This window comes from Sipha flava, unplaced genomic scaffold (assembly GCF_003268045.1).
Source record: "Sipha flava isolate LNK unplaced genomic scaffold, YSA_version1 114_pilon_pilon, whole genome shotgun sequence".
Classification (NCBI taxonomy): Eukaryota; Metazoa; Arthropoda; class Insecta; order Hemiptera; family Aphididae; genus Sipha; species Sipha flava.
In genome coordinates this window covers 1,321,867-1,338,959 of record NW_020271737.1, presented here as the reverse complement: position 1 = coordinate 1,338,959, position 17,093 = coordinate 1,321,867, and the positions used below count along the sequence as shown (strand labels likewise).

General features: G+C 28.6%; 2 protein-coding genes across 2 annotated transcripts; one reads left to right on the top strand and one right to left on the bottom strand.

Annotated features, from left to right (window-relative positions):
* Positions 1–394: 394 nt before the first annotated feature.
* Positions 395–9,473, bottom strand: LOC112690410 (maspardin-like). The gene is made up of 7 exons (XM_025564421.1): positions 8,317–9,473; positions 7,329–7,463; positions 7,139–7,244; positions 5,005–5,131; positions 1,402–1,516; positions 1,083–1,334; positions 395–1,004 (listed from the first exon to the last, which is right to left on the bottom strand). Exons 1-7 carry the CDS (start codon positions 8,422–8,424, stop codon positions 939–941), a joined length of 909 nt encoding a protein of 302 aa, XP_025420206.1. The 5' UTR covers positions 8,425–9,473; the 3' UTR covers positions 395–938.
* Positions 9,474–9,589: 116 nt separating this feature from the next.
* Positions 9,590–12,476, top strand: LOC112690417 (peroxisomal membrane protein 11B). The gene is made up of 3 exons (XM_025564428.1): positions 9,590–10,150; positions 10,921–11,036; positions 11,774–12,476. The coding sequence occupies exons 1-3, from the start codon at positions 10,095–10,097 to the stop codon at positions 12,304–12,306; spliced, it is 705 nt and encodes a 234-aa protein (XP_025420213.1). The 5' UTR covers positions 9,590–10,094; the 3' UTR covers positions 12,307–12,476.
* Positions 12,477–17,093: the final 4,617 nt, after the last annotated feature.

Genomic DNA, 17,093 nt, shown 5'->3' with positions numbered 1-17,093 from the left:
ATTAATTGCGAATTACAGTCACTTATTGTACTTATATTAATTATGTAAAATATGTTAGGAAATTCAATAATTTTGTATTTTTTTTCCAAATAAATTATTTACTGAAAATACTGGAAGAAAAATCAAACAAAGTATAAAAATGTTTGTTTATTACATTCAAAAATAAATTGGCTATAAGAAAGTAATTTGTAACAAGTAAAAATGGTACATCATCTGCTTTCATACATTAAATCGTTATAATAATAATAATTCATAAATAACAATAACATTAGACATAAAAATATACCACCACATAAGATTTTGAATGTGTACATGCAAAGAAAATGTTATAAAATAATCAGTTTGAAATAAGAAAAATATCAAAATCTAAAAATAATAACAATAATTATAACCCGTTTAAAATGCACATAAAAATATCATAAAAAATAATTTAATTAAAAAAAAAACAATAAAATTCTATGTACTATATTTCACGTAAGTATACATGTTTGTGAAATATCTTTTCACTTCATTATAACTATGACAAAACAGAATAACTATGTACACAGAATATTAACACATTTAAGCTTATCCACATTATTGGTGTTTCTAATCAACAGTCTTCATAGATTGTAGAGAATACCAAAACTAAACAAGAGTTTTTCAATTTTCACTACATCTATATGAGTACAAACCTTGTATGATACAATTTTGGCATAAAAAAAATAAAATCATTTTTAAACCATACATTTTAGCATTTCAAAAATAAAACAATGTAAAATAATAATAAAAAAGATAAATTTATGTTGTCATTCATCGAATAGCAATTATTTTTAAAATCATAAATACCATAAGCATATATAAATTGACCACACTATTTAGCAGCATATTTTAATTCAGTACAATGACCAGTAGAAGATCAAAATTGAGCAATTTAATATTTTCATGTGATGTAATTATTATTCTGTAATGGGAATGTTATCACTAGCACTAAATGGAGTACCATCATATTTTCTTAGATGAATCTAAAACAAATTGAATACAATATTATCTTATATGGTTTCTGATATTCAGAAAGTAACTATAATGTTTTAGATATGTACCTGTAAGTGTAAATTTACTTCATCGCTACGGCTAAGATACGGAAAATTACCACCAGATTTCAGTTGAGCTAGTTTGGCATCAGGATATTCCTTGTAAATATTTTCCTTAATGGGAGAACCCAAGGCGTAATCATCGAATACATCCATTAGTGTGACACTCTTTAAACCTCTCATTAATGATGTATTAACACGACTATTCAAACAGTTTATAGTTAAACGAGATGCAAGGTCAGCTTGTGATAATGATTCAATCTAAACAAATATTGTTCATTTATTAAAATTTCTATTATAAAAGGTAAAATAATAGTAAGATAAATACCAGTTCAACCATGAAATCTATTGAATCCATTATTTGAGTATCGTAGAACGTTTCTCTAGATGAAAAATTTGACAAAACCATTTTCCTCAGTACTATGGCAGGTAAAATCCAGAACCTAGGGTGTAAAAAGAATTACTTAAAAATAAATGTAAATAAATGTGCTCAAATATTATTTGTTAGAAAAAAAGTTTTTACATAATTATTCCTTAGACAGCTAAAAAATCAAAATAATCTTTTCTATCAAGATTTAGGAATTATACTATCAGCTGATCTTACATTTTCTGAACACATCATATATACTCAATAAATTGATGCGCATGTTAGAGTTTATAAGAAGACAATGTTGAGACTTTAGTATTCATGGTCTACAAACTTTATATTGTTCAATTTATAATGGTCACATAAATATTTTAAATAAAATACAATCCCATTTCTTAAAATATTTGTCATATAAATGTATGACTCATTGTACAACTGAAGAACTAGCGTTAAAATTAGGTTTACATACTCTCCAAGAAGAAAATTCATTGATGTTTCTTTTGTTTTTTAAATTATTAAATAATCTAATTAATTTTCCTGAAGTTTTGGAGGCAATAGGTGGGTTAGTTTCTACTTTTTATTTAAGATCTAAATTAACCTTTTATGAATCTTTCCACTCTTAACTATATAGTTATAATAGATCTATATGTTGTATGCTCCAAGGCTGTAATTAAATAACTTTTGATTTTAATTTTGATAACAAATCTAAATTTTGGCTTTTATGTGTAAATGTCAAAAAGTATATCACCAACTGTATTAAGCATAATTTTATGTTAATAAGGAACTGTAAAGTAATAAAACTAAATACATTTTTAAGAATATAAAACTGGAAATTATTATCATTATAATTATAACAATATTACATTACTATAAACAAATTATGTTATTTTAGATGAAATTACATAAGAACAAATAAATATTTTCTTTTTTCCTTCATTTAAATATTCATAATATATATTTGATACAACACAATAAAACTTTTACTGAAGATGTTTTTTTTACCTATTATTTATTATGATTTATTATTATGTTTATTATTATAAAATATTTAAATTTATTTAAATTAATATAAATGAACATTCATTTCCAGCATCTAGAAGTTTGATAGTCAGTAGCACCACTTTTCCCCACAAGAACATACACAAATATACTTGGAAGTCTCCAGACGGACGGATTATGAATCAAATCGACCATATATTGATTGAAAAAAGATATAGATCAAGTATATCAGATATGAGAAGTTATAGAGGAGCAGACTGTGATACTGACCACTTTCTAGTAATATGCAAGTTTTGTCTCAAACTACAAAAAACGAATAGATATTTACAAAAAACACCAAAATTCAACATCGAAAAGCTAAAAGATAAAGAAAAAATATATCAAAAATATATCACTGACATTACAGGTAAATTAACTGAAAAACAAAAAACATATGAGAGAGAATGGACTGGAGTATCTTAAAAAAGATCACACTCGAAGCGACCCACAGCACACTAGGCGAACCAAAAAAACGAGAGAATAAATGGTTTAATAGTAACTGTAGGAAAGCCGTAGAAAAAAGAACTGGGCCCGTTAAAGAGACCTCCAGCTTAAGACCCCTTTAAGCGAAAAAAATTATGAAGTAGAATGGAGATTATGTAAACGAATCATACAAAGGGAAAAAACAAACTACATGAATAAACTATTACGTGAGACAGAACAAGACTACACACAAGAACATGGAACTTTTTCGTAAAGATTAAAAAGTGCAAACAAATTAACCTTAATCTAAAAGTTGTCAAGGATATTGATGACAACATTTTAATAGACCCAATTGAAAAAGTAACAAGATGGAAGAACTACTTTGAGGAACTGTTCAATAGTGAAGTACCAGTGAGACCAGTGCCAGCATGGATATCATAGGGCGGAACAAAAGGTAAATGATGTATCCATGCAAGTCAAAAAAGCTATAAAGTTTGAAAAATTGGAAAGCGCCTGGAACTGACGGAATTACGGCCAAATTAATTAAGTATGATGGGGAAGCACTAGATCAAGCAATATACGAGTTATGTTAAAAAATATGGAATGATGAGGAACTACCAGAAGAGTGGAATAAGGCTATATCTATCATGGTACCACTACACAAGGAAGATGACAAACTTAATTGTAACAACTATAAAGGAATATCACTATTGAACACGACATATAAGGTGTTTGCAAAAATATTACTAGGAATATTACAACCTTTTGCAGATGAGTATGTGGAGGAATACCAATGTGGGTTCCGGAAAGGAAAATCAACTATGGATCAGTTATCGGTGATTGGCCAAATCATAGAGAAAAAATATGAATACAAGCAAAATAAGTGGCAATTATTTGTCGACTTTAAGAAGGCATATGACAGAATTCACCGGGAAAGCCTTTACAATATAATGTACGAATTCGGAATTCCAAATATGCTTATTTTCCTAACAAAAGTATGCATGAATGGTACGAAATACCAAGTAAGAGTCGACAATGTACTATCCGAAGAATTTCAAGTGGTAACAGGCTTAAAACAAGATAACACTCTTTCACCACTACTGTTAAATATTGCACTGGAGAAAGTCGTACGTAATATACAAAGGGATAATCATAATATCGACATCGGAACAAACAAGATTGGTATTTTAGGTTTTGCAAATGATTTGAACATAGTTGGTGACGATGGAGAGAGCGTGGTACAGAGCACCGCACTCTGAAGCAAAAACCATAGGGCTGAATGTAAATGATAATAAAACCAAAGTGATGGAGCTATTACCAGAAAACAACCAGGTTGAAAATGTAGTGATTCAAGGGCATACATTTAAAAAAGTGCATCAATTTACATATCTGGGGGCCGCTATCAGTAGTAATAATGACTGGCCCATTGAATTAAATACCCGTATCATCAAAGCGGAATAAGCATCCTTTTCGTTGACTAAATACTTAAAATCTAAACTGTTTTCTAGAATAACCAAAATACATATCTATACAGCGATAATTAGACCAATGCTAACATATGGATGCGAGGTGTGGCCTTTGACAAGCAAAATGGAACAAAAACTCATGTCGTTCGAAAACAAAATACTGAGAATCATCTGCAGCCCAGTATACGACAATAATCTGGGGTGTTGGCGTAAGAGGAAGAACTAAAAGACCCGAGAGTTGACAGGAATATCAAGGATAACCAACTTTGTAAAGACCAAAAGAATACAATGGTTTGGGCATGTGATAAGAAGGTCTAACTCAGAGTACTTTAAAGCGGAGGCTGAATGGAAATCCGCAGGAAAAAGACCAAGAGGATGTCCAAAGAACCAATGGATAGGTAGATTAAAGCAGGACTTAGAGAAACTAGGGATACTAAATTGAGAAGAAAAAATACAAAATCGAGAGGAGTGAAAGGCGGTGTTGGTGGCGGCAAAAACTCTTGAAGAGTTGTAATGCCAATGAAGAAGAATGAAATGAACATTTATTATATAACTATACGCAAGGTAAATTTAATTTAAGATAGAAACAGTCAAAGGACAAGTGATGCATTAATCATGTAAAAGCAAAGCAACTTACAAAACAGCAGTATCTTTATATTTGAATATGGCCGTATCTGTAAATGAATTGCATAGGAATAGTGATACAACTCGGGGTTGATGAAGAATCGTGGAAAATTCTACAAACTTCTGTGCCAAAAATCCACCTAAGATAATAACATAAATAATTATAAAAAAAAATAAAAAAAATAGTACAAAATGTTCAAACTACAATTTTTACATGTTTATTTTGACTTTAAGATTAACTTTAGTACCAGGTGACTCATTTTAATCTTATTAACAATAGCAAACAACTTCTGTGGTTATCTGTTATGTACAATTTAACATCTACGTAAATGAAATTATTATATATATCCTACGAAGTATAAACATAATGCATGATATAATTATAAGAAGAAACTTAAAAAAGAAACAAAAACTGAAGAGATAATAATGAAATTCCACAAAAACAAAGGTATAGACTCCAGAAAATTTCTTATATTATGGTTAAGGTAAGCAATATTAACATTTATTAAAATTAAATATTAATGATAAAATATCAAATAATTATCATTATTAAAAATTACTTGAATTAGTAAAAAAATAAAAGTCCAATAAACAACAAGTTATTAATTAAAATTAATTTTAAACAGTTTAAATATAATGAAATCAAATTTTAAACATAATGTACTTAATTTTAAATGCCATATAAAATAAAATAATAAATTTTATTTTAAAGTATTATTTAAAAAATTGAAATTTGAATATGGTTATAAAAAATTATTGTCCAACATAAAGTTCAATTTGCCTATAGACAAATAATTTACAAAAATCTAAAATTATATAATTTGTCAATAGATTATTATAGAATTTATATTAGATAAATTACTTTAAGGAGTTATATAATTTTAAAGTATCTTTAAATCCTTAACTGTTTTAAATTTCAATTTTAAAAATAATATTATGACCTAATTTTATAATGCGAAATATTAAACTTTAACAATTATAACATAGCATACATAATAGTCTTAAGAATTTTTCTTACTAAATTAATTTTTAATAATAATTAATTTACTAATAATCTATAGATCAAAATATGAATAATATAGATATCAAATCATACATTTTTACTTAGAATGAATTTAATGCTTATAATTTATTGCTAAAACTTCTAAGAATTATACTGGTAATGGAATTTATAAACAAGTTATTTTGTTTATGTGGTAAAAATATAAAATGCTGAATTAACAAATTTGAAATCACATAAGTAACAATTAAATAATATTAATAATTATAGAAAAAAGTAATACCATTAGTTTTTTGTGTTTTTAATTTTTTGAACATACAAATTATAACTTTAATAATTCAAGCTATTGAGTGTAGTAGTTATATAAAGTTATCCAATCAATTATTTCCTCATGGCTTCAGTTATTTTACGGTAAATTTTTATACATTTTTTAAAATTACTTATATTAGTGTCATGAATAACACAAATTAAGACAGACAGTATGTGTATAAAAGAGAATCGAACAATTTTATTATTTAATAATATAATTTAATTTCAAGCTAAAAATTGCATAAAATGAAATAAAAAAGGTATACATTTAAATAAGAAAAATTAAAATAAACATTCACCATACATGTAATAGTATTATAATTGAATTTCCAAAAAGATATGTATTCTGACTCTTTTATCTTCTTTTAAATTGTTTACACATATTTATTGTACATATATTGTCTTAAATTGTGTATAAAAAAATAATTTAATCAATTTTATTGAATATATTATAATACATGTATAAGATTACAATGAGGTTTATTAATAGTTCATATGATTCAAGTGATTTAAGTTTAAATTAATTTACTTAACCCTATAAAATATGTATGATTTTATTTTATACCTTCAACTTCAGGTACCAGCATACATAGTTATGGTTTTTTTTATTTGATCAAAAAATAAATTTAAACTTAAATTAACTAATAATATTGATAAATGAAGTATAAATCCAATATTATTATTTAAGGTCATTGATTTTTTCACTTAAATTTTTATAACATATTTTATTCAGAACACTATCAATAGTTTGAGATATAAGCTGACCTACTTTAGTAATTTTCTCATAAAATGATTATGAACAACATTTCTATGTAATCATAGATATTTCTATAGTTACCTAAAGATGCACCGAATAAATGCACTTGCTTGATGTCCATATGATCTAACAGTTGCATAAATCCTTCACACCATTCAGTCACACTCCAGTACGGTGGATTCTCAGCCTAAAAAGTAAATAATGTTAAAAAATAATAGCATAATTCCAAGAGGTATTTTTCATAACACAGATTGGCATAGGTGGTACATACTGATATGACACGGTAACCTTTAGAACTGAGAGCTAGCAGTTGTTTAAAAAACACTTCGGCTCGTCCGCTAACTGGATGCAAAAACACCATTGGAGTCTCAACCGAGCGTGGACCCGTGTCATACACTCTCCATCCCTACAAAAAAAGAAAAAAAACACATAACAACATCAGCCATTGGACACATAGTAACACGAATACAATGCAACCCATAGACAATTAGTTGTCAACGAAAAAACAATTATTACAACTAGAATAGTGACTTCAATATAACTACTGCGTCCTACAAACGTGGGGTAACCAGTGGCGGATTAAGGGGCAGGCTAAAAGGCTTATAGCCTAGGGCGGCTTTTTTGGGAGGGCTGCTTTTTCTTTTTATAGAATTAAGTGTTATTATTAACTTATTAGGTATATTTATTTTAATATATTTTTTTTATATTTGTCATTTAAACACGAATAAAAATAATTTTAAAAAGTTAAAATAATATATTAATATGTATCTAATATGATGCCTACCTTTAGACTATAGTAAGAATATTACAATTATTATTACAATTTGAAAATATTTCATTTGTAATAAAATAATTACAGTTAGTTACTAGTTATTATTAATTACTTATTAATACTTATGTACTTATTGGGAACATCAGACTATCTGAGTATAGGTATTTTTATATCTGACTATTTATATTTCCATTGTGTGACTGTTTAAGCATTGTTTATTTGTACTGGTAATAATGGTATCTGAAGTAAAATAATAGACAAGAAATATTTTAAATAAATAAAATATTTTCTATTTTAAAGATTTTATATTTTATATTTTTTTTTGATAAAAAAACTGAATAAAATTTGAAAATAAAGGTTTAGACCAAATATTGTTGGTTCCTTAGTAGAGTGATAGGGGGGGGGGGTCAGAGTGATTAAGCCTAGGTGCGCCAAAACGCTAAATCCACCACTGGGGGTAACTGTTAAAATCATATTATATAACTACCTTGTTCGTGCCGGTGTCGTCCAATATGATTTGTTTGAGCGGTACATTGCATCTGAAACTCGTGTACTCTGGCGATTGAAATATCCCACTGGAATAGCTGCTGTTCATGTCGCAGCGTCGTCGTATCACCGGGATGATTGTTCTTCAACAACGACGGTAGTTGTTTATCGCCGACAAAACATAGGCCGCGATAATAGAGAGTAAATTATTGTTAATAGTGCGGAGTGCCTGCAACATTGAGCGTGGCGGAGAGAGAGGGAAGGATATACTACGATAAAAAAAGAAGAAAAAAGAATGGAAAAACTGCAACGGAGTTCGTGAAACGGTGAAGGGGAGTGGGAGAGGGAGTAAGAGGAAAATGAAAATAACAACTTGTTGCTGAACACGAATATGTTGATAATAATGCGGGCGCAGAGCTGGTAGACGTGATCATCACGTCACTATTAGCTTCTATAAATATATATATACATACAAATATATACACCTGTTTTTATTTATATCAATATTATGATACGCGTACAACGGGGCAGAAAGTGAAAGAACATGTGAACACTGCATTTTTACATAGGTACTGTTATCATGGAGTATCATTATTAATAAAATGGGCTATTATTACTGAAAATTCATTGTTTGGCCATCGTTCTCGTTGAATCTGTTCGACCGGAGTAGCGTTTGCGATTTCGGATCATGGCACTTCGGCAAACGTAGCTTACGATAACCCGATTTTAATCAATGCGAACCGAGCCTATCTCCTTTTGACCCGGGTTTTAAGTAGGTGCAAACGTGAATTCCTCCGTCGCGTCATCGTTTCCTCGATTAACTCTCTCTCTCGCTGTTTAATGCGTTTCGTCATTCTTCTATGCCTCGCACAAGCCCACGCACCAATGTTTATTGGTAATCTCCTACAAACCTTGCCCGCACGCAGCACACGAACGCGTTACCGATAATCGGAAAGCCACCGTCCACCGACTATCGCACAGAATCATATTCACCATTAGGCAAGATAGATGAATAAATTGCCCATGGTTTTCGTTATTAGGGGGCCTCGGATTTCTATGAATCTTTTTTTTTTTTTAGAATACAACTTTCACCGCTTAAAATACATCAAAGCACAGTATAATATTTAAAAAAACAGCGTAAAATTCTACATTTATTGTTTCGCCTAAAGGTCTCGAAATACCTGAATCAGGATTAATACTGCGGAACGGAACATTTGCGCGGTAAACATCTGCTAGCCGAGCGTATGATAATAGGGCCCCTTATCACAACGACGAATGAATAAACTTAGGCACAATAATTGTTAACGTATTCTTGAGGTTTTTTTTTTATAATATTTCCCCCTTTTGAACCTATCACATTAATAATATATTTCATTCGAATCGTTTCAATTACTGTTCTCCGTATTAATTTCGGTTCGACGTGCGCAACGAGATTAATATTGTCGATGGCACCGTCGCGTGCGAATGAAATTAAACGACGCCAAATATGTGTGCAATGCTATAATAATGACCCGAGACGTGCGTCGTTAACTTAACGGTTACCGGGAAATGTCTCATTTCGTTTTTCCCGAATTATTTATTTCGCATTTCCGCGACGCCAGACGGACGTAGCCCAAGTCTGTGTATAGTGTCGAGTTTTATTCTGACGTTGTTGTCCGAGAGCTCCAATGCTAAATCGTCATCACTCCAGTGTATTTTACATTCGACAACAAAGAATTCTATTATCGTGTTGGGTTACGACGTGTTTCCGCCAACTGGGTCATTCTGGTCCGATCAAACATGAATTTCGTCGTGGAACTGAACAACAAGACCGCCGGTCGGGATAGATTAGCAAGGTATATATACATAATATTATGACGATTGGTGCGTATAAACCGTAAATAGTAGCTGAGAAAATGTTGCAACTGCACGTCACACTCTGAACTGTTTTCGAGACTCCACTTGGTCATATCTTTCTATAGTAGTTGAAAGTTTATGTATGAAACCATAGGTGACGGTTTAATGTTACTCCTATTTTTTCGCATTTATGATTTCATGCTATAGACTTTGTTAAATTTTAACTTATTCTGGTTAAACCATTGTTATTGATACTTATGTGACTAAACACAGCTCAACATGAACAATTTATTCCGACAATCTGTAAAATTCATATATGGACTTGTGCTTATGTTTGTTAATAATTACACGTTTCATAAGCTTACACAAAAAGGCACGCTTTTTCGGGTGATTGCTTCAAACTAATGTGTCTACTTCATCTATATCAGTGTTCAAAATACATGACTTATAATAATGACATACCTACATGGTCACTATTAATTTTACCTTAAATAAATATTTCTATTTAATTTTTACGGTTTTTATACATTGTGTATACCTATGTATGTAGATTATTTTTATTAGTCAAAATGAAACACTTACATAAGTTATTGGTACCTATATGCTTTTGGAAATAGTTTAGGATTAATTTGAACATGAATTGTACTTTAGCAGTTAAAAAAGATTAAATGATATGATTCTATACTACTTAATATTTAATAATGTATAACGTAAGTGGTGATAATGTTTTTTTTTCATTAAAATTATATTAAACATTTTCTATTTTCAGATTTGTTCAATATAGTTCAAAAGCAGCATGGCACTATATGGAAAAAAATAACTTTGATGACAGATCGGTTGAAAAATTCAAAGACCTCGAACAGTCCTTAGCAGCGTTTCGTAAATGTATACACCGATTTTAATTATTCATACCTTTAGTTGACACGGGTTTTATGCTCATATGAAACTTTATTTAAATTTAAATTTACACTTGGTTAATGTATTTTTTAAATAATTTAAGAATTGATTATGTTATATTTGTAACTTACTAAATATAAAGCAATTATAATGCACTTCCTGTAATTTTCAATCATATATAATTACTTAAATTATCTAAAAAGTTATTACAATTTTTTTTCTGAAATTGTATAATTAATTGATGGATTACAAAGTAAAATTAATCGTTACATGTTGGAATATTTGATAATTGGTTAATAGCTTCTGAAAGATAGAATCTATTTTTCGTAAATGTCTTAAATGTACTACTACATTTAATGTTGATGATGCAAACTTATTATTTTGTACCCTCAAAAAATAATACATTTTAATGTATTTCTAGTTCATAAATGAATATTATATTATATTACCAACATACATTTTCTCACTTGAATATAAAAATTCCATTTATAATATTTGGTATGAATGGTTTTAGTTTTTATTAAAAGTACTTGGTTATATTTCTTCAAATAATTGATTTAATATAAATTAATGATTGATGGATAATCTTTGGAAAATTAAGGTTTTTAATAGTTTTTCTGAACTGTCACAAAATGAGACTAATTTACAAGTCTAAAATATTTATAAAAATAATACAACCAAATTGTTAAATTTAATTGATAATATTGTTTTTTTTTTTTTTACAGTATTGAGATTTGGCCGCTTTATTGATTCTTTGCATACTGCATTACGAACTATCAATCATTCAGATAAAACTGTCAGATTTTGTGTGACATTTTCAAAAATAGCCCATTCATTGTATTTGTTGTGTGACCATTTCATATGGTTGAGTAAACATAGTTTTATACAAATAAATACGACTAAATGGAGCCAAGTAGGCAATAAGTATTGGTTACTGTCCATAGTTCTGAATCTTGTAAGAGATGCTATGGAATTGAATAATTTGCTCAAAGCCATGCTGAAAAAAAAAATTTTGAACACTTTGAATAGAAAAGTTTCTCCCAAAGATGTTTTTACCGGCGAAGTAATTCAGTTTGTCCGTAGCAATAAAGATTTGTTAATTGATACTGTTAAAAATAGCTGTGATTTAATACTACCTTTGACAAATTTGGGTTTAATAAGGTTTAGTCCAGGTACAATTGGTGTTGTTGGTATGATTTCATCGGTGCTTAGTTTGTATACATTAATGGATCAGAGAGCTAAGTTACCTTACACGTAAAATAATAGTTACTTCAGTTTTGTTTTTATTCAGTCTTTAAGATTTAAAGACTATATTGAATTCAAGTGTTTTAAGGGAATAGGTTGTGATAAAGGTTATGTAATCGTTTTTTAAAATCAAAACTAGTGTTTATTTATTCTGGTGTATTTAATACTTTAATAATAAAAAAAATTGGTTTAAAATGTATATGTTTATATTTTAACTGTTAACATTTGTGATTTATAAATATTTGTATACTATCATTTAGTATTTTATGAAATGATAAGCCTGTTATAGGTAATTTTTGAGTGTGCTTGAGTATTGGTTTCTAAGGTATTTTAGGGTGGTTGACTTTATATTTTAACTTATGTGTGACAAATTAATCAGTGTAAAGAAAAGTTGATAAAATTGGTTACTATTGGGTACAGCAGTTCCTGTTTTTAGAACAAATATTTTTTAATTAAAGCATTTAAAATTACACATATAGACAAATAAATTATTTATTGTAATTTTTAAAATTCTACCAATAAATATTTAATATTGTTTTAATCACACAATTTTGCAAAAATATTTTGTTGGTAAATTCACAATGTTTTATAATTATGTAAGTTAAATGTAAAAATTGTATCTCGTTTCGGCGAATAATAATAATGTTTTTGAGACCTCCAAATTGTATATTGAAATTATTAAATTGCATATTATATAAAAACATATGTTCAGTCTGTTAAATTTAATCATCTGCATTATGAATAGGTATATTCTGCTTTTATTATTTTCATAAATGCTTCTTACTCCTTGTACTCATTAAAATAGTTGGTAATAAAAAAATCTAACAAAAATATATATGACTTAGAAGCAAATGGCACTGAATTAAATAAACGTAACAGTATAGCTTAATTTTTAATACAACCGTGTGATTTTTTTTAAGTATTGTTCTAGAAGCAGATGCGAAAAAAGAAAAAGCTTGAAAGCTTGCCTGCCCGTTTATAACATTCTATTAATGTTTAAAATATTTGTTAAATATTATTTCTTGTTTTTTATTTTATCTCACTGTTTTATATATTATAATCTTAACCGATACATGTTGTATGCAAATAATAATAATAATTTTTTTATTTATGAACAATCAGTAAACTTAAATTACAATATTCGCCTTAAGAATAGTAATAATTTATTGTTGTCAATAAGCTTGAAGTACTAATCAGGATCAGTATTGGTGCTAACGTTTGCGAGGCCCTGGACAAAATAAATATTGGGTCTTATAATTTATATTAATAAAATATTTTAAATTCTGTTAAATCAGAACCGCGGGGCTTTAATTATAATTTAAGGCGCGAGGCTCTGGGCAATTGCCCCTATTGCCCACCCCCTCGCGCCGTCCCTGATTAAGATGGTAGAAAATAATACTTATTTAAATAATCTTATGTATCACAAAACATACACTTTTTTTTTTTGTGTGTGAACCGAGGATCGGACGGGTACAGTTAGTTATTACCATTCCACCCATCTGATACATACATTTAATTAGCTTATAAGTTATTTAATCATAATTCATAGTTATTATTGCAAACCAGTGCTTGACTTGGCAAATTAAAAAAGAAGGGGGACTCTGTTTACTTTAAAAAAAATAGCTTTCCCAAGACTTGATAATCGTTATAATTATAACGTAATAATTGTAGAGGGACGCTAAAATTTCTGAAAATTGGGGTACTGCGTCTCCCCACAAGTCAAGCACTGTTGCAAACATAACATAATCTACAATATTAATTATCTTTACTTATATTAACTACCTGCAGCTTAATGAAAGAGTTGTGTAGTTGGGTATAATAATCTCCTTGAATAGTTGCTATACCGTAGTTCTATATAGTTTTTAATGTTTGGTAAAAAAAAAAAAAAAATTCAACACAAAGAATTATTAAAATTCTCAAACACGTATAGAATACATGTTAAATTCCATTCCGCGACCATGCATACTTCTCTTGATAAAATAAGTAGGTAACTACTACTGTGTTTCCTAGCTTAAATATTTTATGGAAAGCTAACCATGTTGGTTTATCTTTTTTCAAAATGTCCAAAAACTCCACTCAATTTATTTTTCATTTAAAGTTTGTAATCTTACTCGATTTTAATATTTTTTTAAATAATGTAGTGATATTTCACAATTTTTTTTACATGGAACTTCGATTAGAAGTGGTAATGATCAATTATTGTAGCTTTCAAATTTATTAACGAACACTGATTACGATCATAGTATTATTAGACAGTCGTATTATTTGAGAACAAACAGGAGAATGTGCATTTGGAACAAGTATCTTAGAATATTTTTATGCATAGATAATGTGATTGACAGCTAAACTAATGAATTATAAGATAATAAGTAAATAATAATTAGCTTAACTTAATTTCATAAATATAACTTAAACTTACTAAACTCTGCAAGTGATGCACAATACAGTAATAATTCTCTCTATATACTTATAAAATCGTACATGTATAGGATAGCCTACCATGATATCTGCTGGGAACATTTCCGTTGATATTAGTTTATTTTATTACGGTGTAAAGCCGATCTCACTACTCGTGGTTCGCCTGCATACCAAACTTCAACGATCCGAGTCTACACGCATTACCTCTGTAGATGCTTTACACGAGTCATAATGATCCCACGACGCATCCCTTGTCACGGTATTCATTGTCGAACCACCGTGTCTGTCTCTTATCGAAATCGGTTCTGTGTTATTATTTTTTTTAATTTAAATGTAAAATTAACAAACAAGAAGAAATTACGACTGTTGCGGCATATTTTATTATAGGTATTATATTTATATACTATTTTATTATATTATAGAGAATTCTTTAAATTTTTGATTGAGGTTTTTTGAAAACCTTTAAACAGCATTATCAAATTTGTGTTATGGAATTTTAGGACTCCAGATACAAGGTTATTGTTTATAGACCACAAGGAATTTCAACATAAGTTCGTTTGATCATTCTATATTTGTACACAAATTATTCAAACTAAAAGAAATGAAAAAAAAAAAAATACCGAAAAAAAGTGACTAAATCTTTTTTATTCACACGCAATATACACGAGTCACGTACGTCAATAGAAACGCGTTGGATCGGCTTGCTGAACACCGAGCGCGGCTCGTCTCCTTAGACTCGCGTACGAAAGACTGACAACTCTGGAAAACACGATTGTAATCGAATTCGTATTTTTATTCCTTGACCAGCCGGAATATTCAAGATTACTTGAAATTTTTATTTCTTTACAATTACAAAATACTTTCTTTTTTTTTTTTTGATAGGTAAAAGTTTCTATGGAAATATCTAAGTATCGCAATTGAAAATTAAATTATTGGTTTTATGTAACTATAGATAATGTTATGGCTTATAAGCGTATCGTTTATTGTAATCATGAATATTATTATGATTCTATAATTAATGGTAATGATTATTAATATTTATGCGATTGAAGCTACTGCCAGTAATACAAATTATTGCATTAATGAATAATTTATACTATTTTTTTACAAGAGGCAATATAATTACTGAATATGGTTACCCTATTCTATAAACTTTAACTATGAAACCAATTATTAAATTTTCAATCACGATACATTGGTAATGTTTTTATATTTTGTGGCAATATTATAATAGCTAGGCACAGATTGGCCCAACCGGGAAATTGTGAGTTTTCCCGGTGGACTGAATTGCTCTGTAGATTTGGCCGTAACTCAACATCACTAATAACGACCGTGTTCCAACCTATTTACCATTTTTTCGCACTAAAATATTTTTCCAATCAGTCCTTGATAATGATATCTTGTAGTTTTATGGAAATTAACATATTTAAATGTATTTTCCCGGTTAGTTAAGGGATAAAAATACAGATTTGAAGATTTGAATATGAATCCGTTTATTGTGACCTTTTTCTTTAGAGCTGTACTAAAATAAAAAATATCTACGGAGATATACCATCGTATCACTATCGAATTATAATAAAAATGGAAATTATTTACTGTTTCTGCGTAAACTTTGAATTTAACATGTATTTACAACATTCATAATATTCGTTTCACGATAAATATTTTTGCCTACTACATTTGTGTGTCACGAATTTTTGACAGAAGCTGATACTAAGTGTACATTTCACTTTTACACAGCGAAATTAAGAAAGAGACCGAAAATAAAGATGTATAATTATTTTAATGCAATGCAACATAATTATTAAACATCGAACATCAACAACTCAGATACAGGTTTCTTAGGTACGTATTAATTAAAACGTAAACGCATGTGGTATAAACTGCTCGTCATTATACTCGAATAAGATTTAATATAAATTATATGACCTGTTACGTACACCAATTATAATAATGATATTCTCGATCTAAATGATAATTGTTATGCAGCGATGATATTATCCGTTATGTTTTCTATTTACATCGCATTATCTAATGCGTATTACAATAAGAGTAATAATAGTATATGGATTTATTTTATTGGTCAAGTGAGAGTTCTTATTGACTCATTTTTGTTTATACGTTTGTGTGTGCGTGTGCACGCAATCTACTAGATCTCAGTCTAATGGCATTTATCCGTCGTTAATTATTAACGACATTTCAAATTCATCTACCGAATTAAAACGCATTTATGTTTATGTGTATAAATTATGTTACTTATTAATAGTTATTTGTTATTATAATATTTGTTAATTGTTAATATTGCTTAATATTATAAGAAAACAAAATGGATTTTAAATTGACATATGTTTACAGTACTCAATATATATTTTATACACATAT